At 29.9% G+C, this 23,928-nt stretch overlaps 3 protein-coding genes and 1 pseudogene across 3 annotated transcripts; 3 read left to right on the top strand and 1 right to left on the bottom strand.

The window, feature by feature from the left end:
- Positions 1-1,957: 1,957 nt before the first annotated feature.
- On the top strand, positions 1,958-4,123 carry LOC145188128 (endosomal/lysosomal proton channel TMEM175-like). The gene has a single exon (XM_090076734.1). The coding sequence runs from the start codon at positions 2,294-2,296 to the stop codon at positions 3,860-3,862; it is 1,569 nt and encodes a 522-aa protein (XP_089932860.1). The 5' UTR covers positions 1,958-2,293; the 3' UTR covers positions 3,863-4,123.
- Positions 4,124-7,148: 3,025 nt separating this feature from the next.
- On the top strand, positions 7,149-9,779 carry LOC149893001 (endosomal/lysosomal proton channel TMEM175-like). Its single transcript, XM_090074888.1, has one exon. The coding sequence runs from the start codon at positions 7,856-7,858 to the stop codon at positions 9,470-9,472; it is 1,617 nt and encodes a 538-aa protein (XP_089931014.1). The 5' UTR covers positions 7,149-7,855; the 3' UTR covers positions 9,473-9,779.
- Positions 9,780-10,231: 452 nt separating this feature from the next.
- On the top strand, positions 10,232-14,618 carry LOC149893000 (uncharacterized; annotated as a pseudogene).
- Positions 14,619-15,740: 1,122 nt separating this feature from the next.
- LOC145188125 (endosomal/lysosomal proton channel TMEM175-like) lies at positions 15,741-22,162 on the bottom strand. The gene is made up of 2 exons (XM_090076901.1): positions 21,918-22,162; positions 15,741-17,815 (listed from the first exon to the last, which is right to left on the bottom strand). Exon 2 carries the CDS (start codon positions 17,801-17,803, stop codon positions 16,172-16,174), a length of 1,632 nt encoding a protein of 543 aa, XP_089933027.1. The 5' UTR covers positions 17,804-17,815; positions 21,918-22,162; the 3' UTR covers positions 15,741-16,171.
- Between the last annotated feature and the right edge of the window lie 1,766 nt (positions 22,163-23,928).

Here is a 23,928-nt window from a genome sequence, read left to right as displayed (position 1 = left end):
CTTACGATCTTACGAATCCTTTAGGATATCCTATAGGATAATATAAGAATATTGCCATCCTACAAGACTTATAAGTTTTCTGTAAGATAGTCAACTAGGGCAACTAGGGAAAGCGCGTTTTTTAACTTCACTCAGATAATTAAAGGAGAAATTAAGAAACGCGCTTTTTTAACAATTTCGTTATAAAAATTTCATTTTCATTTGTTATAGCAAGGTATATCCTGTTTAATCTATAAAAACGTTTACATTTTGTTTGGTACATAAACATGTTTAGTACATGTACTAAAAAAAAACAATATCTGCTATACTATTTATTTAGTTTTTAATGTGCAAAATTTATTTTACACAGAATGAAATTTTATTTCAATAAGAAAATATTAATTCCAACTTAAACTTACCTATTACGAATCTAAAATTAAATAGCCTACAGCATCCTATGAGAATCTTATTTTGATCCTTCAAGATCTTTTAAAATATTCTTTTAGATCTTACCTCATCCTGTAAGAATTCCTTTAAATCCTACAAGATCCTTCAAAAGGATGCTTATAGGTCTTGCAGGGACTTGTGCAACTCAACCCATAGGATTCTTGTAGGATCTGTAAGATCAGTCAACTAGGGTTTTTTCATTTGTGAAAAAAAGTATATTTTACAGAATTAACATTAACAAAACAACTTTTCTGTTTTTACTTACGATCTTACGAATCCTTTAGGATATCCTATAGGATAATATAAGAATATTGCCATCCTACAAGACTTATAAGTTTTCTGTAAGATAGTCAACCAGGGCACTTTTTTTATTAAAAAAAAAAAAAAAAAATTGCCGCAATGTTTTTTAAAAAATACCACGCACAGTTTACACCTATATAAATTTTAACTTTAAAACATTTTATTTTGAAAAGTTTGCGTGGAATTTTTTAACGAGATAGTTTATCTGGTTTCTAATAAAATACACAAACATTTGGTAGATTTTTATAAAAAATTATATTTTTTAAAAATAATTATCAATTTTGATTCGTTTTCTGCTCTTTATGAGCTGCCCTTGGACAACAAAAGATATCATTTGTGCGTCCAGCAGTCAAATGAGGAGTCGCAAACGACTATTAAGCAAAAATTGTTATTTCAACCTCCTCATTTGAGTTTTACAGTTATCAGTTAACTATATAAACTTTAAGGAAAATTAAATTAAACTTAAATCTGTTAAAACAATTGAGCCTTCGAATTGTGGTCCTTTTTTTAAGTACGATAAATTCGTTGATTTGATTAAGAATTTTAAAACTTCGAATTTAATTTTCTCATATACATATTTAAATTACTTACCAGATTTGTGCACTAACTGATACAATCGTCAGGAATTCCCCTTTAAATTTTACTACTCCTTGTTTTTAAACTCAATTAACTCAATGGTTACTTTATGACGATGTTATAATGTTATTGAATTATCTTTTTGAGCGATTTGATAAATAACAATTTTGAGTTCAATAGTGTGGCTTAGTAAAAGGGAATCAAATTCATTCCTGATGTTAGGAATAAATCCAAAGTTCTTTCCATTCTTTACTTTTTTTCCAAGCGAGTACACAACGTTGAAACAACGTTTAAATAACGATGATCAACGTCGATCAACTTTATTTCAACGTTGTTTCAACTTGTGCTTGCTGGGTTATGGTTCATATTTTATTGCGTCATTGATTTCTCTTTCTTTTTTTTTTTTTTTTTTGCGTCACCGAGTAGCCAAAAGGCAACTCTCATATACACATAAATAGAACTCTGAGTAGAAAAACTTGTACCGTTCAGCTTTCATTTGAATGAAATCGTCTATTGAATGCAAAACTCTGATTGAAAATGATGATTGAAATTAGAAAAGTTACTCTGATTGAAATTGATGAAAATGATGAAAAACATCATTTAAAATTTATGAGTATTTTTAAAATTCTTTCAAAATGTGTAATATTTTATCGTGGGAAAAGAAAAGAGAGTTTTTATTTTACTGACTGAAGTTGGGTCAATTTGCTGTAACATATTGTGTGTTTTCTAAGTTCGAAAAATAGTTTTATGATTCTGGGTGATTCAGAAACTTGTGCTCAAATGCTATTTAAACTTGCGAGCATCTTTTCAATTTTTTTTTCTGACTTGTAACGGTTTACAGTTCGGAGTTAAAATTTTTTCATGTGTTTACTTTTAGTAACGAAATCTGATAAACTTATTTTTTTAAAGATCTATTTTTAAAGATTCTATTTTTTCAAATTCATCTTTTAAAAGTTGTAAAAAATGTATTCTATTTTGAGATAATTTAGGAATGGAGACAGGAATGTACGAACTGAGTAGAATAGATAAAGATAAATATATAAGCGATTTAAAAGTTATCGATCAATATTACGATGAGCATTTAAACGAAATACTGAGCGATTGTTTCCATCGAGGAGATGTTGTTTCTGCCAATCGTTTGCTTGGCTACACTGATGCCCTCATGGCTACTTGTGCTACTTTTCTTGTTCTTCCTATACGAAATTTAAAAGATATGGATGCAAATGAATCTTTATGGGATTTTATTTTTTCGATTCGCGCAGAAATTGTTATGTTCTTCTTAGGATTTACAGTTGTGCTTACGATATGGGAGAATATCAACGTGCGAGCGATGGTTGTTAAGCGTGTAGATGATTTTGTTTTAATTTTTGTTACATTAAGTCTCTTAGCGACAAGTGTCCTTCCATTTTCGTTAGCACTTCAAGGACATTTTAGCTACGAAAAAATATCAATTGTGCTAACGTGTAGTATATTAGGATTTATTCAGGTGATGGATATTATTCTTATTCTATATGCGATGAAAACGCCAAGAGTTCTTCATATCGAGATGCAGAGCTGGACTAATTTTGAACTTAAAAAGTTTCGAAACAGATTTCTTATCAGGCCAACCATCAGTTTACTTTTGGTAATAATTGGATGTCTTTTTTGTTTTGTGCATTATGCAGTTTCTTGGGGATTTATTGCAATTTTAACTTTTATGCCGACAATTCGTAAACTTATTCTATATTATCGCCGAAAAATTTCAAACCCTCTCAACACGGGAAAAGAGATGTTTTTCTTTTATTTCTCTAAAGGCAATATATCAAAAGAACGTGTTGAGATTATGAGCGACGCTGCAACAGCGATCATTGCGAGCATTCTTGTGCTTGATATTACGGCCGAGAATTTTCCTTCACATGCTGATGTTAAAGAAAAAGGTCTTAGCTCTGTACTTACTCATATGAAGCTGGAATTTTTAACGTTTCTTACTGCATTTACAATGGTTTCCACACTTTGGTACACCAATCATACAGTCTTGCATTTGTTTAGAACAGTTACAACCCTTATGCTGCATCTGCAGAAAGTTTTCCTTGCTTTTTCTTGTCTCTGTCCGTTGGCCGGAAACATGATTTTTAAGTTTTCCTCGACCGAAGACCAGAACTCAAAACATAGTGTGCTATTTTTATCCATTATAGTTTGTTGGTCAAGCTCAGCAAACTTGATGATATTGCTATATGGGCTCCTCACTGGTACAAAATACTTACACCATTGGGCTGCATTCGGAAGTTTTAAAGCAAATGCTCACCAGCATTTGTACGTGATCCTCAAAGTATCTAATATACCTTTTTGGTCATTTCTTTCTATCCTTGGTTCACTCGGTTCTCCAAAAACTGCACAATACTTCTTGTATGTAAGTTCTACTGCATCATTGTGCTCATTTTTTGTTTTAAAACTTGTCTTCATGAACCATGTGGGTAAGAGCAATAATTTTCATGAACCGCAGTTTGAAGAAGAAAAATGTAAAATAGATGCAAGAAAAAACAGCAGAAACACTATTTTATCGAATATTGAGGTTGCGTAAATAATGACGTTGTTTATGTTTGCACTTAAACCTTCAAAAAAATACCTCGAAAGTATTTTAGTAAAATGGTAAACTTTGTATTTTAAATGTTGTAAATATTCATTTTGTAGAAAAAAATTTTAAAATGTTGTTATATAAAATACTTACATGCTTATAATGATATGTTGTATAAAGTATAATTTATATATTGCTAGAACTTTATTAGAAAATGATCTAAGAAATTGTCAAAGAAAACAAACATTAGTGACATAAAAAAGAAAACAGTGCTTCTTATTCTTCTTGTTAAGTGTCTTTGATGATGAAAATGTCTTAATAAATTTTAACATCTTGTATGAAGGTTTCAATAAAAAAACCATTATTGCTGACATCTGCAATAAAATTTAAAAAATCAAAACGGCAAATGTAAAAACTGGCAAAAAAAACTTTTGAGAGACGGAGAAGTCAACCGGAAGAACCAAATCACTAAATAGCCATACTCGCTAACAGTAGGAAGCTATCAATACATGAAGAACATTATCCGATTGAATATTATAAGATTATTTTAAGATTTTAATTTTTTTTAATTTTAAGATTTATATCAACATTTTTGAACTGACACTTTCATTAGAAATTTTTCTGGTTCTTTGAAAGTAACGCTCTATTCCCATTGTAGTTTTTCTGGTTCTTTGAAAGTAACGCTCTATTCCCATTGTAGTTTTTCTGGTTCTTTGAAAGTAACGCTCTATTCCCATTGTAGTTTTTCTGGTTCAAAAAACGTGAAAAAACGTCCCGAAATATAACAAGTAATTGGTAAAAAAACCTCAAGTCTTTAGAGCATTTTCAATGTTAGGATATGCATCAAAAAAAGTATCAATTGATCGCTTACAAAATTTCGAATGGGCTAACATTTTCATGACATCATGAAGTTTAGATGAAATGTTAAATTTCCAATATGTAAAATGAGTTTAACTTTTTTTGTATTGTTGCATTTTTTAGTAACAACGCACAATGTTCAATTAAAAAAAAAAAAAAAAAAAAAAAAAAAAAAATATGTCAAAAAATAGAATATTTTTAAATTGGGTTTTTGCATGTTTTTGTATAAGATACCATAAGAACCTAAAACTACCCAGGTAAAAAACTAGATGCAAGTTCACTACGTAAGTTGAATCAAACTTTGGGGGAGGTAAAACTCTCGTAAACAAAAAACTAATCAATCATGCTTTTTTTTTTTTTACCAGAAATAAATATGTATTTAACAACAATGTGACAAATATTTAAAATTTCTTAGAAATGGGGATTTGATGGCAGTACTTGGTATAGTGAAAGTAAACAAACATATAACTGTGACGAAGTTCGTATTATCATTGATGCAGAAATCATTTTTGAAAATCTTTACTCTTCTTTAACTCGATATTGTTTATCAATTCGTTTCCAATTTTGAAAGAAACTTCGCAAACTTCACAAAATGAAAAAAAGCAAATAGAATCGCAAATCAATCACTTACATCCCACAACAGTGACGTGCGACAATTTTTGGTGTTCATTCAATTGATTTTTACTAAGATAGACAGTAATCTTTGTAACGCAATCACAGATACATTTTCTTAAGCATGCTTCATTTGTAAAGCCAATCTGGCTAAAATCATTTATATTGATGCTTGCCAGAAGAGACTAATTAACACAAACAACCACTCGTTTGGACTTTCAACACCACATGCATCGAATTAGATATTTTGAATACTTTACACATTTCATACAGACTCACTTTGAAAAAAAAGGCGAATAAAATGAGGGAATGACTAAACAGACTTTGAAATCAGGAAGAAAATCCGAGAGGAATTCTTTCAAAAACTGTTCATGTAGAAAAGGTGTGACCAAAAGGTACGGGAACTACCAATGATGAAAATAGAGGATATTTCTAAAATTATGAACTGCTGATATAAACGGGCTGAAGAAAAACTTAATTAAAAGAATACAGACTACTCTTCAAGCGTTGTCTAGTAAATACCAAATCAAGATCATAGTCTTTAATGAATATTGTACTGATACTGTTAAATTAGTTGTTTTGAGGCCTTCAAACCCCCTTTTGGGCCTCCTATGCCCATGAGGAGCTGAATATAAAAAATACTGGTAGAGTAATTATCCAGCTTTAAAACAAATCCTAAACCGTCAAGATATCTTACCCCGTTTAAAAGTTATCAGAAACCTCCTTTTTATGTCAATTTAAACACTTTGGAGCATCAGATTTTTTTCTTTCAGGTTTTCAATAATAATTGTTGATCACCCGCTTCTGCACATTTACATAGAAAGAGACTTTTGACATTTTATGAAAACAGATTTAAGTTTAAAGAAAGTTTTCAGCCAAAGTCGAAATAAAAAATTAAGAAAACAAAAAAATAACGGAAAAAAAAAATTGAAACATTTAATGGGTAAAAAATCCAAACTTTTTACCAAAAAATCTTGGTGGTTTTTATCATGAAGTTTTCTATTTTTATAAAAATAACACAAGAGATTTTCTATTTTTACAAAACTAATGTAATATTTAAAATGTAATTTTTACTGATTTATGAAGTATTTAGTAGTCTTAATATAGAGAAATCAATTCTTACTTACATAAGTTTAAAATATTTATAAATTAGTTATTTTAAAATTTGTAATCCGAAAAAAAAATTTAGGAAGATCTTAAAATTTTTTATCTTTTTCACCATCTTTATTCATGTGAGCCATCTTTAATCATGTATTCCATCTTTATTCATGCAAGCCAACTTTAATCATGTGATTGGTTTCCTTTGGGAACACATGTCTTTAAAATTACAGAAAAAAACATTAAGTGAAAAAAGATGATTGTCCTGTATGATGTCAGAGTTTCTGTGGGCTTCTGACCAAATCCACATTTTGTGAAACAATTTATCACTTTTCTTCTCTAGTAATGTACATTAATTATCTAATAATATTTAAATGTACAAAATATTAAGATTTTAATGTGTAATAAAAAAAGATAACTTTTACTTTTACTTTTGTGTTATTTTTTAAATATTAAAATTCCTTACACAAAAATTCTTTTTAGCCTCCTATAAGCATTTTGTTTCTTACAAAATTATGAAAGACGTTTGTAAAAAAAAAAAGCACGTCAACCTCCTAAAGAAAAAAAGGGCGCCAACAAGATGTCATCCTTAGAGGCCAGAGTTCGGAAGGGAGAAAGTTATGATCATTTGTAAACCTTTGGAAAAATCTTTCATAATTCATTATCAGCTTTACTCAAAGTTTTAAACATTAAATGGCAATATTTGGAAAATAATTTATTTTTGTATTTTATTCTATTTATAGCCATCTATAGAAAAAAAATCTCTATATCACGGAATGGAAAGATTTAAGTAGACAAAGATGGTTGTCTTGTAGCGTATAACTGGGTTTCTAAATTGCAAAGTAATGGAAGTCTCCAATCCCAATTCTGTACCTTTTGAGATAGATCTCATAAATATGATTGTTTCTGATCAGAATAACCAATTTGGTAGGAGTGATCAACACATGTTCTAATGCATGATTAATATCCTGACATTCACATCCTTCTTTTAGGTAAACGTCATAAATAAATGCTATTAAAGCTGAAAAAACGGTTCACTAAAAAATAAAAGACTTTTTTTTTTTCATTTTGCATGAGATTATCAATATCTAAAACGATTTGAATGCGAACTTTTTTAATAATTAATTTTCTGGTTCTTAATTTGTAAGCAGCATAAGAAGATCTTTCAACAATCTACTGGGTGTTGTTCTTGTTAGTGGATAGTGGTATTACTTGATTAATAATATTCCTACAACAAAAAAGAATAAACTGTAAGAAAAAATAAAGACGTGTTGAGAAAAACTTAAACGACAAAACAGAAAGAGCAAAGAAAACAGACAATCACCTTAAACTTTAAATATTTTAGTTTAAAAATAGATAAGTTTTGCTTTAGAAAAGATTTTTAAACAATTGTTAATCACAACTCTTACTTTTTTTAAAAGATGTTTTTTTATGTATAGACTTTTAATACCATTAAATAGGTTTTCACAAAATATGTCAGACCATCGTGAGAGCTTGTCAAACGCATGCAAAAGAAATCCCACTCTAAAAGATGAAAGCTCAACTAATAATCCATCAAATCTAGATAAAAAGGAATATATGAAAGAACACGTAAACGATATATTACCAGAAAGCCATCGGCTTGGTGATATATTTACAGGAAATCGCATGCTTGGTTATGTTGATGCTATTATGGCTGCAAGTGCCACTTTTCTTGTGGAACCAATCAAATTCATTGATAAAAATGAAGCTAAGCACACAATTACTGAATTTCTATACAGCATGCGCATTGAATTTATCTTGTTTTTTTTGGGCTTTGTACTTGTGTTAACAATTTGGGACAATATAAACGTGCGATCAATGGTGATTAAGAATGTGGATGACTTTGTTTTAACTTTTGTTACCCTGGAGATGTTAGCAACCACAACTCTTCCATTTTTATTATACCTTCAAGGAAATAATCCTCACGAATATGTTCCCTTAATATTAACATGCAGTGTGTTGGGATTTGTTCAGATTTTAGATATAATGTTGATATTTTATGCTATGGAGTCTCCCAGAATCCTACATATAGAGATGCAGAAGTGGTCAAAAACAGAACTTCGAAGGTTTCGTAATATAATTATTCTTCGACCTGCATTAAGTTTAATTCTAGTCTTGATCGGGGGTGTGCTTTGTTTGGTGAACTATTACATCACTTGGGGGTTTATTGCCGCTCTAACTCTTGTACCAATAATTCGCAGCTTGTTTTTGTTTGTTCGTCGACGAATGAAAACGTCAAAGAAAATGGAAAAGTATCAGTTTTATTTTTATTTCTCGAAAGAAAATATCCCAAAAGAGCGCATTGAAGTGATGAGTGACGCAGCAATTGCAATTATAGTATGTCTTTTAATACTTGATATTACTACCAATACCCCCTCTCACAACTTAAATGATTTTAATAAAGAACTGAAGTTTACGTTTTACGCATTTCTTGCAACATTTGCAATTGTTTCAAGCCTTTGGTACGTCAACCACTGTATCATTCATTTGTTTCGGACAATTACTACTACAGCGTTATACATACAGAAGCTCTTTCTATCGTTCTGTTGTTTGTGTCCTTTAGCTGCAAACTTGATTATAGTTTTTGGTACCAATGATAATGAAAGTTCAAATATCAGCATTCGTTGGGCAGGTTTAATAGTTTTTTGTGCCAGCATGGGAAACGCTTTTCTATTTTTGTACGGCTTTTTAACAAAAGATAAATACTTGCATCACTGGGCAGTATTTGGTCGCACTTTAAATACAATGTCTCGACAAAATAAGTATATTTTATTTAAAGTTTTAAACATGCCGTTTTGGTCTTTATTGTGTACTCTTGGCAGCCTGAGTCCTCCGAAAGTCGTACGCTATGTTTTGTTTGCATGTTTTCTTGCAACCCCATTAAGTTTTTTTATTGCAAAACTAGTTTTTATGAACCACTTTGGAAAAAATTTACATGCCAGAGAATTTCGCTTGGACCACGACAAAAGTATTGAAATGTTTTCTATTGAAGTTACCGAAGAAAGGAAAGATGGTGTTGCTTACTGAAGAAAAAGCCATAGAATAGTTTCGTCTGAGGAGTTGCAAAAAAATTCGCTGCTGCAATTGAGCAAAGTTCAGAAAAACACAGATTGACCTTAATTATCAAACTTCTTTAATCAAACTTAAGAATTAAAAGAAAATGAAAATTTACAAATTATTGAATGTATACAATATTTAAATTATGTAGTTTCCATTGGCAGTTAACAACGTAACCTAAAAAGTTTTGATTTTCAAAATTAAAAAAGCAAACAATAATTATTGCGTAATTTTGGTATGTAAAATATAGGTATGCAAATATTAAATGTTTACTCAATATACATAGTATTTTATATTTTTAGTGGGTTTTATATTATCACTATGACGTTTAGTTTTTTCTTTTAATTTTTAATAATTTTACTACATTCAAAAATTAATTGCAAATGACAGGTGCTGACATTTCAAACTTTCGCATATTTTTAAATCATAGGAATAATAATAATATTGATAATTTTAATACATTTTGTATAAGTGCTTTCTCTACTTTTATTTTATAGTTTTTAGTTTCTTTATGTATTGCCCACTACTCTACACTATTATAGATATTTTTCTTTCCCCAATTATTTATAAATTTTTCAATGAAATTCTTTGTTGAAACTGTTGTCAAGTTTTTGCTTCAAAATCAAGTTATTTAATTCATTAAGTCTGAATAAGTAATTATTTTGCCTTCTCCGAGTTTCTCTTGAAACTATTAGGTGTATAACTTTTCTTTCCGCCGTTTTTCGATAGATGGCCTTAGAGAACGTGGTGAATATAACTGTCGGGTCTAAAGTGTCATTTGGCAACTTTATATGCAACAAAGGTACCACTTCCAAACATAAGTAATTTTAAACTCGCTTCATATATTTTTTATCGCTTTAAAATGTCAGTTTACAAGCCAAATTCTCACCATTTGCGGGAAGTTCTACTTTACGCGTTCATTTCAAAAAAAATCTGCGGCAGAAGCTCATCGAATGCTCTCGTATACGTATAGTGAAGCAGCTTTTAGTAAAAGATTGTGTCGTGAAAGGTTTCAACGCTTCAAGAACAGTGATATCAAAGTCTCAGACCGGCATGTCGCCGGAAGGGAAAAGGTGTTTGAAGATGATGAGTTAGCAACTTTCTCAACGAAGTCTCGTGCCAAACACAAGAATAGTTGGAGGAATCATTGGATGTGACTTAGCTAGTCATTTCTAAGCGCCTCAACGCCTGGGAATGGTTAAGAAGCATGAAAATTGGGTACCGTACGAGTTGAAGCCGAGGGACGTTAAACGGCGTTTGTTTGCTTGTAAACAGCTGCTTCAATGACGGAAGGGATTTCTGCAACATGTCGTGACCGGGGAAGAAAAATGGATTCACTACGATAATCCCAAACGCAGAAAATCACAGGGTTTGCCCGACCGTGTTTCCACATTGACAGCCAGAGCCAATATTCACGGCTCCAAGGTGATGCTCTGTATTTGATGAGACCAGCTCGGTTTAGTGTGCTAGGACTGCTAAAATTGAGGCAAAAGATTAGAAACATTACAGGCAAAAGATATAGAAATCAACTGATTCGTTTGAGACGAATCAATTGATATCTATATCTTTTGCCTGTAAATTTTTGGTTTTCCATTTTCATCATGCTATTTGCACAGTATTTTCAGATATTTGCATTATATATATACCAACTGTTGTTTGAATATCTCTATTTTAAATAGAATTATGAAGTTTGTCGCGCATAATACTCTCAGTGCTCTCCTTCAATATAAAAATAGTCTCAGTGCTCTCCTCCTCCTTCAATATAAAAGTTTAGTGACCTGCGAAGTTTTTCTTATAGCGGAACGAAATCCAAATTCACTTTTACTCCCTCTGAATTTATTTAATGTTAAGCGTAGTATTTAAACGTAGTATTTGAATCTAGTATACTAAACATTTGATAGATATAACTTTACTTTGAAATAGCGACGACAAAAAATGAGACGAGAAATTTAAGCATGTTGGATTGATAAAATCTGTTAGATTTAGAAGCAACTACTTCTTCATGGCAAATAAGGTTCTTCTACAGTTGCGGAAATTTTGCCCTACACTTATAAGTTCATTGCTAAAGTAAAACAATTATAGTTGTAAATACTTGAACGTGTCGAATCCAATTATGATAACAAATTTTGCTTTACAAAAAGAAAGTGATTCTTTCAGCTCTGTGTGGTAGATCAGCAGTAGAACGATACAGCTGGGTGTTTACTTCTTCGAAGTTTAAAAGTTTTAGGTATTTTAAACTTTTTCATGCTTTAAAGAGTATAATATTTTCTTAGTTATTTTCTAAACAAACTGCATTAATAAGTCATCCACTTCCGTTTCTTTTCTTCCTAACCTCAAAACTATTAAATGCTGCGTTGATTATCGTTTGATAATCAACATTCGTTGATATGATTACTTTATGATTATCGTTGATTTTCTGTTTTTGCTTACCCAAACAATTTGGTTCTTTCTTTATTTTCAAAACCTAAAATACTTTTATCATCTGACTTCAAAGTTATTACTTGAAAATACCGAATCTTTAATGAAATAAAATACCGAATCTTTGATGAAATAAAATCAAAGTTGGAAAGAAATTGCCTTTGTCGTTTGTCGTACTAAAACGCATGGTCACGGTTTGAAAATTTTGACTTTTTGCCGACTAAATATCCAAAAATTGCCTCTTTGAGGGTTGATTCTATATATATTGGGGACTCCAAAACAATAATTTTTAAAATCCTGGATTAAAATTCAAGGGAGATATTTAGCTTTGCATTTTTTTACTTTTTTGGATACTTTAAAATATTTGTTAGCAAAAATAGATTGTTTTTTTACCATACTCTAACGATTGTGACACAACCAATTCCCTTCGGATAGTTATTTAGAATATTCTCTTTAAATAATCATTAATAATTGCTACACAAGTAATTCCCTCCGAATCAATATTTGTGACACTCTTCAGACAATTATAATTGATTGCAAAACTATTTCCTTGGAGACAAAGATGTAGCACTAAACTTATAAGTCATTATACGAGAAACTATAAACAGTTTAACAGTAAAAAATTAATTTTAATATATTTAATATATAAACGTAAACAAAAGTTACAAATATTAACATAACTTTCTTTATGTTACGCTAAAAGACCATGATGATTGCAGAAGGACAGTGTGTGTTATTTGTATGAAGAAAAGTGACAGAAAAATTTCAAAACATTTCATTTATGAGATTCATTGCTTCATTTCATCATATGTGAATTTTCAGGATGAAAGAGTGCCACTTTGAATATGTGTTACATGGCGTTGCAACCTGAAAAAATTGGGTGATAGAGCTAATGCCTTAAAGGCAATACAGCTTTACAGTTTTGATTCCATTGTTGTGACGTTTTTAACAATTTGTCAAAATGCGATGGTGAAAAGCAACCATTTGAAAAGGTTCTTGCATCAAAATCTTTGCAAGAAGAAAGAAACTCAGTTGAAAAAGAATGCACAAAATGCTTGTCTATCATTGCTCGTGGAATTTCTCACAATTGCAGTGATACAACTCGCCGTGCAAACTTATATCAATTTGGATTGGAAGATTCTGTGGGCGCAGAACAAGTTGCTTCATCTGTCATTGCATTGAAAGAAGCATCTCCGGGCTGAACAATTCGTCTTGGTCAAGCTCATGCCAAACCTCTTTCGATAAGAAAAGGTTAATTATTTTTTTATTCTGTACATTCTGAGCAATACAACTGATTTAGTTTTCTTTCTTAAGGAACATCTGGAGCTCATTCACTCTTTCAAGGCCCTTTGACAACAAAAAATGTGGTTGATATTCAGCAGAGTACTGGGCTTTCAAACAATAAAATCAGAAAGCTTGGATCTTTTCTAAACCAAATTAGTCCAGTTCGCCTTCTTGAGCCAAATTTTCAATAGAAATTTGCATCAGCAGGATCTAGTCGAAAAGATTTTTTTATTGCTACCAATATAAAATTGCTAGACTCTAATGAGGTTTGTGACATTGTTCATTGTATTAATTTAAAAACCCTAAAGGAAAACATCAAAGTTTCAAAAGATGTGATGAGCTCGGACGCTGTGAAACTGGGCCTTGATGGTGGAGTGTCCTTTTTCAAAGCTAGTTTGAGTCTAATTTCTGAATACCAAACAGAACAACAAAGTCCAGTAAAAAAGTCAATTAAGTTGACTTCAAGTGAAAACTTTAAAAGCACAGGTGTCAAAAAGCAACTAATTGTAGCAATCTCTGAAAACACCCCTGTAAAAATTTGGCAATACCAAACTGATTTTGGACCTGATGCAAGTTCATGAATTAATTGACAAATTGATTCTGTCATGTGACATTAAGCTTGCAAATGTTATCTTTGGAATTCAGTCTCACAGTAGCAAGAATCCTTGCTGCAGGTGCAACACTGAGTCGACAAATTTGAACAACTGCGGCTAACTCAGAACATTTGGAACACTCAGAGAGCAACATCAAAAGTTTATTTTATCTGGTGCTGATCTAAAGAAATCAAACGAATTCGAGAATACTGTTCGTCCACCAACATTTCGATTCCCAGATGAAAAGCTAATTTTAGAAGCTATTCCTCCAATGGAACTTCATTTGCTTCTTGGCGTTGTTAACCATCTTATTAAGCACTTGGTTCAAGTTTTACAAAAAATAAAAAAATGGTTGACCTCAATACATATAAAATTACAGCCGTACCATGGTGGTCACTTTAATTGCAATGATTGCATGAAGTTGCAGAAAAATTGACACTCTGAAGCAGATAACCGTGGCTGATAAGGCACTTGAAGCATCATCCATCTGCCATGTTCTACATTTGTTTCTCCAAGTGGTTAATTCTTGTTTTGGATGCTCACTCTCTCCAGACTTTGAGAAAAAGATACAAGAGTTTAAGAGCAATTATCTAAAATTGACTGCTTCTGTCATACCAAAAGTTCATGCTGTCTTTTACCATGTTCCACAATTTCTAAAGCACCATAAAACTGGTCTTGGAATTTACATTGAGCAAGTAACAGAGGCACTCCATTCAAATTTCAAGCCTCATTGGCGAAGATTCAAAAGGATTATGTCTCATCCAGATTATTCCAAACAGCTGTTGAATTTTGTTGTTGATTACAATAGCAAGAAATTCTAAGAAGCACAAAATAACGAAGATATTTGTGATAATTAAATTTAGAAATATTGTGAATAATAATTTTACATATTTATTGTGTATTTTTTTTATTGTTATCGATTTATTTATTTATAATAATATAATATAGTATATATTAAAATTATTTGAGCTAATTTAGGCTTTACAATTCCAAAACAATGTATTTTAGTGAGAAAATTCGATAATTTCGAAGCTAAATATCTCCCTTGGATTTTAATCCAGGATTTTTAAATTTATTGTTTTGGAGTCCCCAACATATATAGAATCAACCCTCAAAAGGGAAATTTTGGGATATTTAGTCGGCAAAAAAGTCAAAATTTTTAAACCGTGAGGTTTTTGTGCCCAGCGTTAAAATGGTTTTGGACTTATTATATAACTTTTACAAACATGATTTTACGAAAATGGTGATCACAAATAAAAAATGATGACAAATACAAATTGTGCACTTACAGACATTTTTAAAAACATAGTTGTGAGAATTTCCTTTTTGGATCCTGCCTTTTGCAGCAAATATCATGGTAAATCATGAGTTAAAAATAATTCTAACGTAGAATATGCTTACATGACGTATATTTGTACTTACATGGCGAACTGTAGATGAGCTGTAAGTACTAAATATACGAAGATTGATATAAAAATGTCACAATAATTGAATGGACAGTCCACTAGCATTATTTTGGTACTAAACTAGATTTTAGGCGACGTAAAAATACAAATGGTGACTTTTTTAAAATATTTTCTAACTTAAAACTGTCTTTAAATTAACTTTAGTACCAACTGTATTGGACTCGTTTTTTTTGCGTTTGATTATTAAAAAACTTAACCTTAAGACTATGTAAAGCCGGTTTTAGCAATTTAAAGCCAGTTTTAGCAATGTAAAGCCAGTTTTTATTTTACTTTTCAAAACGCGTGGTTTGCTATTTTTTAATGAACATCGAAAAATTAACGAAGAGCTTTTGTTAATGCTCTTCGTTTTAATTTTTATTGTTAATGTTAATTTTTATTATTAATGTTAAGCTTAATATTAAACTTCTTCTGTTTGTTTTTCTTTGAAAATTCGAAACTAAAATTTTTATGAGCTTGTTATGAATAAGGACAAAAATGTTGATTGGTCTCTGAAATATAATATTACAGTAATAAAATTGGCTATGAACTTCGATTATAAAATATTATTTATCAAAAAAATAAAAAGGGTTACATTTCCGTGCTATAAATAGATATTTAAATACTCATGGTAGTGTTTACTCATGGTAGTGTTTACATTTCTCATGGAATTTTTTCCAGTTATATAATTTCTATTGAATTTGTTTTTTACAAAAGCGACCTTTTGTATAACGTCATGACGTAATGTAATAAAAATATAATAAAACAGAAAACTAAAGCTTCTACTAATCAAGCTTACTGATCTTCGTTTAACAAACCGTGAAGTAGATATCAACATTTAATTTCTTTTATTATGTAACCTTTGGCAAGATACAATAATGTTTCTGGTCCAATCTGCACAAAAATTAAAACAATAGAAGTTGCCATAGATGTTAATCTACAGCAGCATTATTTTGGACAACATATAAATCACCAAGGGATATGTTGTTATTTTGAAGATTTTTCTCATCGATTGCTTCTTCCCTTCTGTCTTCTTCAATATTTCCGGTAGATTTTTTCCCATTTTTTTCTTCATCTAAGTGAGAATCACAAGAGCGAATGTTTTTACCGATATGATTCATAAACGCTAATTTTGCAAAAAAGAACGTCAAGGGAGATGCAAGAAAGCACATGTACAACACAAAAGGTGCAACTTTCGGGGAACCCAAGCTGCCTAAAGTACACAACAAAGACCAAAACGGTACATTCAACGTTTTGAATATAATATACCAGCTCTGTCGAGACATTGTGTTAAAGTTGCGACCAAATGCAGCCCATTGAAACAGGTACTTCTTTTCTGTTAAGAACCCATACAGAAATAAAAAGAAGTTTGCCATGCTGGCGCAAAAAACTATTAACCCAGCATAGCGAATGCTAATCTTTGAACTTTCGTTACCTTTCGTACCGAATTTTAAAATCATGTTCCCGGCTAAAGGACACAAACATGAAAATGCTAAAAAAAGTTTCTGCAAATATAATGCAATGGTAGTAATGGTGCGAAACAAATGTAAGACGCAGTGGTTGACGTACCAAAGTGTTGACACCATAGCAAATGTTGCGAGGAAAGTATAGAATTCAGACTGCATGTGCTCTAATACGTAATTTAATCCTTGTTTTGAAACTTTTTCACGATCAGGAAACTCTTCTGTAGTAATATCAAGAATTAATAGGCAGGCTATGATTGCAACTGCTGCATCACTCATCACTTCAATGCGTTCTTTCGGAATGTTTCCTTTAGAAAAATAGAAATAAAACTGATACTTCTCCATTTTTTTTGAGGTTTTCATTCGTCGACGAGCATATAAAAACAAATTGCGAATCGTTGGCATGAGTGTTAAGACAGCAATAAATCCCCAAGAGACAGCGTAGTGAACCAAACAGAGTACACTACCAATTATAACTAGAATTAAGCTTAAAGCTGGTCTGATCAAGACAATATTGCGGAACCTTCGAAGTTCAATTTTTGACCATTTTTGCATCTCAATGTGAAGGATTCTGGGAGTTTCAATAGCATAAAATGTAAGCATTATGTCTAAAATTTGAATAAATCCTAAAACGCAACATGTTAAAATTATTGAAACTTTTTCATTTGGGTAATTTCCTTGAAGAGCTAAAGAAAACGGGAGAACTGTTGTTGCTAACATTTCCAGAATTACAAAAGTTAAAACAAAATCATCCACACGCTTGATCACCATCGTTCGCACGTTAATATTTTCCCATATAGTTAGTACAATTGTAAAACCTAAGAAAAACATGATGAACTCCGAGTGCATTTCGTATATAAAATTTGCGAGTGTTTGGTTAGCTTGTGTTATATTAATTTTTTTAATAGGAATGACAAGAAAAGTTGCGCATGTGGCCATTATAGCATCAGTATAACCGAGCATGCGGTTTGCTGAAGCAATATCTCCAAGATGCGGATTATCTGGCATTATTTCATTTAAATGCTCGTCAAAGTATTCTTCTGTTTTACTTTTCAAATTCTGTTCTTTTATGACATCACTTTCTCTATTTATATCTGACATCTTTATTTTAAGCTGAAAAATAAAAATATGCACATCATAATATTTACAAAAAGATTTTTTCATTTTTTCTCACTTTTTGATGCTATCTTTATAGACAATTGCGTAATAAAGCATAATTCTATTTAACAATTTTATGTTCACCCAAAGATGGAAAAATAAGCTCTTTGGATAAAAAACGTCTGACCAAGCAATATTTGAAATTGTAATTAGTTAAACTAAAAAAAAGTAAATACAAGAAAACAACAAGAAAAGTAAATAAATATAAAGAAGAGAACAACGTCTGGCAACAATGAAACTATATGAAAGCAAAGTTTCGTTTTCAAATCTTGCCACAACACTGTTCTTATTTACAGCTTGCTGCTGATTGATTTTCCTTTGAGGCAATTTTTTTATTATTTTTTTTTTCTCGCTTGATAAGGTCGTTTAGGTATCTTGGTGTAATGAATTAAATGAAGCGCCAAATCCTTGCATTAAAACCTTATACTTAACGAACTTCTAAAATTTTTTAATAAACATTTATTCTTGTTTATACTTTTAACTTATAGTTCATAATTTTTTTTTTTTCAATTAACAACAAAATTTTTTTTACAACAAAAGCATTAACTTCAGAAACTTCAACTTGGGCGACCAAGACAACAGCAATTAACTTTGTTGTGAGGTTGGAAAATGAACTGGAAATAGTAAAACACAAATAACGATTACGTTTTTTTTTTTAAAAAAAAAAAACGAATTTTAATCACCTTTAATGTTAAAAAAAAAACGCAGTTTGTTTATGTAAGAAAATTTTTTCTTTTTCTTCTTCATCTTGACCAAAAAAAAATTGTCTAAAACCAATAAAGCTTATTATCGAAGTACTCAAAGAAGAATACGACTCCTTGAGTGTATAAAAATAGAGATCTTTTTAAGAGGACCATTAAAAGGTTTTGGAGGTTGAAATGAAACATATTAAAGAATCCGAAAATAAATTATTTAAAATTAAAGGTGTTCAATATAAAATTTTTCAAAATGAAAATAAAAACATCAATTTTTCTCATAAATAACAGATTATTTCCGCGTGCAATAAATGCTAATCATAGCTTAAAGATAGTGCTTCTTAAAATTTATACCAGCGCATTAGCATCGTACTTTTTTAACTAGCAATCGTATATTTTTATTGTGCAACATCTACCTATTCTTTTTAAAATGGCGTAACAAAAATGGAACAGCTGCTCGATCAAAAAAGGATCAATTTTTACTTAAGCATCGATTATCGGAGGTTTCTACTCTCAATTAACTTTTGCCATTTAAATTGAAAACATCACTTTTTTAACAAGAGACCAAAAATTTATCCTCGTGCAAATTTTTCCGCTTTGTACGCGCTGTTGGATTCTAACACGCCATTTGTTATTCTCCTGTTAACAAGTGATTTCTAGTCACTTAAACTGACTATGAATAAGTTAATGTAAAGGAGGTTGTAAGTAGATTGGTAATTAGGTTTCTTACGAGATATGAGATGTATAAAGTTCAAGACTTTTCAAGTTGAAAAACGTTGAGTTTTATGTGATAATGAATATATAACTAAAAAAAAACTTTCAAAATAAAAACATAAAATAAATTTCAGAAAATAAAACTCAGAAGAGAAAAATTTTTTAAAAAAATCTTTACTAACTTTTGTAAACCATTTTACATCATTTTAATTACTCGTTATGTCTTTTGGCCATAATCTTTTTTTTCGAAGACTAAATTTTTCTTATTTTCCAATATTGATTAGAATAAGCAAGCAACTGAAAATTTCTTTTTTAATTAGAGGCATTTTTCATTAGGAAAGTTAAATACAAAATACCATACTCATACAAAAACCAGCTTTTACTTAAAATCAAAACAAAAATGGTAGACAATTCCGTTTCACAAAATTTTTCAGTTTGAAATGATGTAAATAATAATTAATAAATAATAGCTCACCCATTAATTTCATTTGCAAATAAATCATTCACGCTTTTATTAAAAAATATCGCGTTGCACTGGACTACTTGGTCTTTAGGGTGGTACCTCACCGCTTTAGAGCGGTAAAGTACCACCCTAAAATCATGCAAAGTTTGGAAACAAAAAATCGTCTTCTGAAAATTCATTCTCGTATTTTGTGCCTGCTGGAAAAATTTAAAATGAGATAAGTTGATGCTGGTTTTCGTAATTATTAAAATGTTTCAAGACCTTTACTTTTAAATCAGTTGTCAGTTAAAACGTCAATTATTGACTTTTACGATCTTTGACGAATAAACTATGATGGAAAAAATAAACTATGACTACGATGAAAGAGAAAATTAAACGTAAAATAACAGCACAGTAATTTGCTCATAAACTTGAATATAATCAAAGTTACATCAATCAAATTTATAAAGATGTTTTTCGCTATTTTTTTAAGAGTGAAAAATGAAACTTCATAAAAGTTTCCATAATCTTTTTATTACCTTTTATAAAACGTCGCTTGTAGCATTTACATAAATTTTATCATTATTTTCTATATTTTCGTGTTTTATAAGATGCATTGGATTAACTGATAATAGTTATTGTCTTAGTTGTTATAAGTTTCACGTAAATCATACATTTCGAATCATGTTTTGAATTATATTTTGAATTATATTGTAAATTACATTTTAAAATAAAAAGTAAAATAAACAAATTCGTTGATGAAGCAAAAAGGAAGTAGTATAGTTTTCTATTTAAAGTTCCTGTACGAAGAACCTCTTTACATTTGTTTTGATGTCTGTATTAAGAAAAAAAAAAAGAAAAAATAGGAAAAGATTTTGAGTAGGTGTTTTATATGAAACTGCAAGGTCTAGGCGTCATTCGTCATCGAAATCGGTAGGCATTCGTCAGTTCTTTTGAATATCACATCGCTATGTCAACAAAGGTTTTTTTTTATTTTTTTATTCCAAAAGGAAAAAATAATGTTTAAAAAGTTTCGATAAAGATGGTTTTCTTTGATCAGCATAAAATGTTCATATATTTACACATTTAAATATTTTTATATTTATTTGCATATTTATGTACTTATTTATATATTTATATATTTATTTGTTTTTATATTTACTCACATATTTATATACTTATCTACATATTTACATATTTATATATCTATACGTTTATATATTTATTCATTTAGCCATACATTTATTTATATAAATATTTTTATATTTGAACAGACCTTTCAATTAAGAATCCCAATGTTGTTAACTTTAAGAAACAAACGAGTTGTTTACAGTGAAAGTTTTAAGAGGACTACCCTAATCCTTAAAACAAACCAAGTAATCTCATACTCTCAATTTTGCAGAGATAATTGACTTCTATTCATGAATATATTCTGTTGCATTAAAAGTTTGAGATCAATTTAGACATGCGGCAACATAACATTACTTTATGGAAACCGGTCTTACAAAGCAATCAAAACCATCTGTACCATAAACAAGAGAATAATGATAATGTAAAGTGTAAAGACAATTTATATTCTAATGAAACCTAAAAAAAACATTTTATAGAAACAAGCAAGTTTTATAAGCAGTAAAGGAATAGTAAAATATAATTTTTTAAAAAGATTTTAAAACTTTGATTGATAGTTTAAAAATCTCTTAAAACTACTCAAAAATGCAATTAAACAGATAAGTGAACGTGGTAGGAAGAGGGGGGGAGGAGAAGAAACAGGGAGATTTTGCTCTATTTCTGACATTTCTTTATAAACTATTCACATGAAAACTGATTTTTTGTTCAACTGGTTTCAAACTGCCATCTGTTTAATAGTTTAAATCAGAAAAATAATTTAGCACCATTTACTTACTGAACTTTTTTTTAGCTTTTTTCGTTAGAATTATAATTTCACGAAATAAATGAGCGACTTGCTTTTTTAAGTTTGAAAAAATTTCTGATATTGTTTTATTTTTTCAACGAGCAGTTTCAAGTTTTTCGAGATAAATTTACACCAAATTAAAACGCATGCTGCTACAAAGCAAGATCTTTTTTTTTTTTAAATAGTATCTGAAGTATATAATACAAATTGAATACTTCAAGACTAAAGACAATAATTAGAATAATGGCTTTTTAAAAATTGCCAGGGATTCTTTTCTTTTAACAAACTGCTTACCTATTCCGTAATTTTTGTAAGAACCAAACTGCAACCGTAATTTTTGTAAGAACCAGAATGCAACCGTAATTTTTGTAAGAACCAGAATGCAACCGTATTTTTGTAAGAACCAGAATCCAACCGTAATTTTTGTAAGAACCAGAATGCAAAAGATTAGCAATAATTTTCCACACAACGTTTAACTACATGTTTGTACTTTTTGCTTCAGGAAAAGAAACCATCTGTCAACTTTCATAATCATCAACTACGATCTGATATCATTTACTCCCTTTTGCTTGTCGATAAATTTTCCTATCTCTAAAAACATTTACAATGAGATAGAGTTGTAAACAAAATCTTCCCTACAGAATTATAAAAGATTGATTATTTACGAGAAGCAAGTTCTTTCAAAAGCTGTGATGATATGTTTAAAATCTTCAAATATTTGTTATTTATAGAATCTAAAAATAAAAAATTACATTTTGTGTTTTGCCTTTTTTTTTTTTTGTTTTAAATGTTCGATGTCAAATACAAAAATTCGAAATTATAAATTATGTATAGTAACCGGTTTCAAACTGTATATTTAAAAATAGTAACCTCGACTGCATACAAATAATATCAGCAAAATGGTTACTAAATAGTCTGAGTATACTAAAACTATATTTTCGTTAAGCACGTCCCTGAATCGCTAAGGAATGACCCTGAATTAAATCATAGTTAATGTCTAAGACTCGTTTAACTTTTAGATAAACCAAAGTTATCTTCGTATCATGTTCGTACAATTAATTAGTTGCTAAGTTGTTCAGCAGATGTTCCTCTTCATGTGACTTATCATTTACGCGAAAGAATGAAGGCGGGAAAAATAGATGATTTTTTTCTAAACCATCTTTTTTTTAAATTTAATTTGTAGGCGAAGACAACAACGAATTTATAGTAATTCTTTTTGCATTACTCTGGGACACGTGTAAATGAGTTTGGAACACTTGTATGAGTAAACGACTATAAAATATATTGATTTTCCTTTCCTGAATGATTAGTGAATTTTTTTTGGCTTTTAATACGAAAGAAAGTTGATCAAGTCTGAAAAACCGTTGAAGTTCAAAACAGCTGATACACGAATAATGACGTTTTAAATGTTGACGTCAGGGAAAAATAACTTAAAGAGAAAGTTTCAGTTGATAAAAAGAGAACTTTCCAAAACCTGATTTCAATAAAATGTACCAATTATCAAACTATATAAATATATATATATAAATATATATATATATAAATATATATATATATAATATATATAAATATATATATATATAAATATAAATATATATATATATATATAAATATATATATATAAATATATATATATATATATATATATATATATATATATATATATATATATATATATATATATATATAAAGAGAGAGAGAGAGAGAGAGAGAGAGAGAGAGAGAGAGAGAGAGAGAGAGAGAGAGAGAGAGAGAGTACGAAGAAGATTAAATTATGTTTATTTTTTTATTTTTCTTGTTGTCATCAAAGGTTTTTCAAATCTATGCTTATCATGACGTTTTGAAATAAATAAACAATTTTGTTTAAATATGCTGGCTCAGCATACCAAAAATTCCGCTCGTATGTAGTTTCAAATTCAGTCATACTACTTAGTGATATTGTGACAAAGCCGTGCAAACTTACAGGTAGCTTTGTTTTGGTTGCTTTAGGCAACCCAGATGAGTTTTTGGGTCACAGATTGGCGTTAATGTGATTTTAAAAAATTTCTCTACTATGTTTAATTCAAACGTAATTTAATAAAAATTATACAAAGTCTGTAAGTTCTTTTAATGTGTACCTTTAATCTATAAGTGTTAGATCATAAAGAAACTTTTTTTATGTTTGTGACTGTAATCCATAGTAGCAATCATTTTAATTCCGAATAAGAGATTGTCGTTTTAAACAAGTATTGATTGGAAATGGCAACGGCGGAGCAAAGCATTGCAAAGTTTGCTTTTTATAAACATTGTAATATAAATAACATAG

The sequence above is a fragment of the Hydra viridissima genome, unplaced genomic scaffold, assembly GCF_058129835.1.
Source record: "Hydra viridissima isolate aposymbiotic clone 2 unplaced genomic scaffold, HvirCarnegie_v1 scaffold_1, whole genome shotgun sequence".
NCBI classification, from domain to species: domain Eukaryota; kingdom Metazoa; phylum Cnidaria; class Hydrozoa; order Anthoathecata; family Hydridae; genus Hydra; species Hydra viridissima.
This window is presented reverse-complemented; position numbering and strand designations above follow the sequence as displayed.

Coding starts and splice junctions, on each gene's coding strand:
- LOC145188128 (XM_090076734.1), top strand. CDS start 2,294: ATGGAGACAGGAATGTACGAACTGAGTAGAATAGATAAAGATAAATAT.
- LOC145188125 (XM_090076901.1), bottom strand. CDS start 17,803: ATGTCAGATATAAATAGAGAAAGTGATGTCATAAAAGAACAGAATTTG.
- LOC149893001 (XM_090074888.1), top strand. CDS start 7,856: ATGTATAGACTTTTAATACCATTAAATAGGTTTTCACAAAATATGTCA.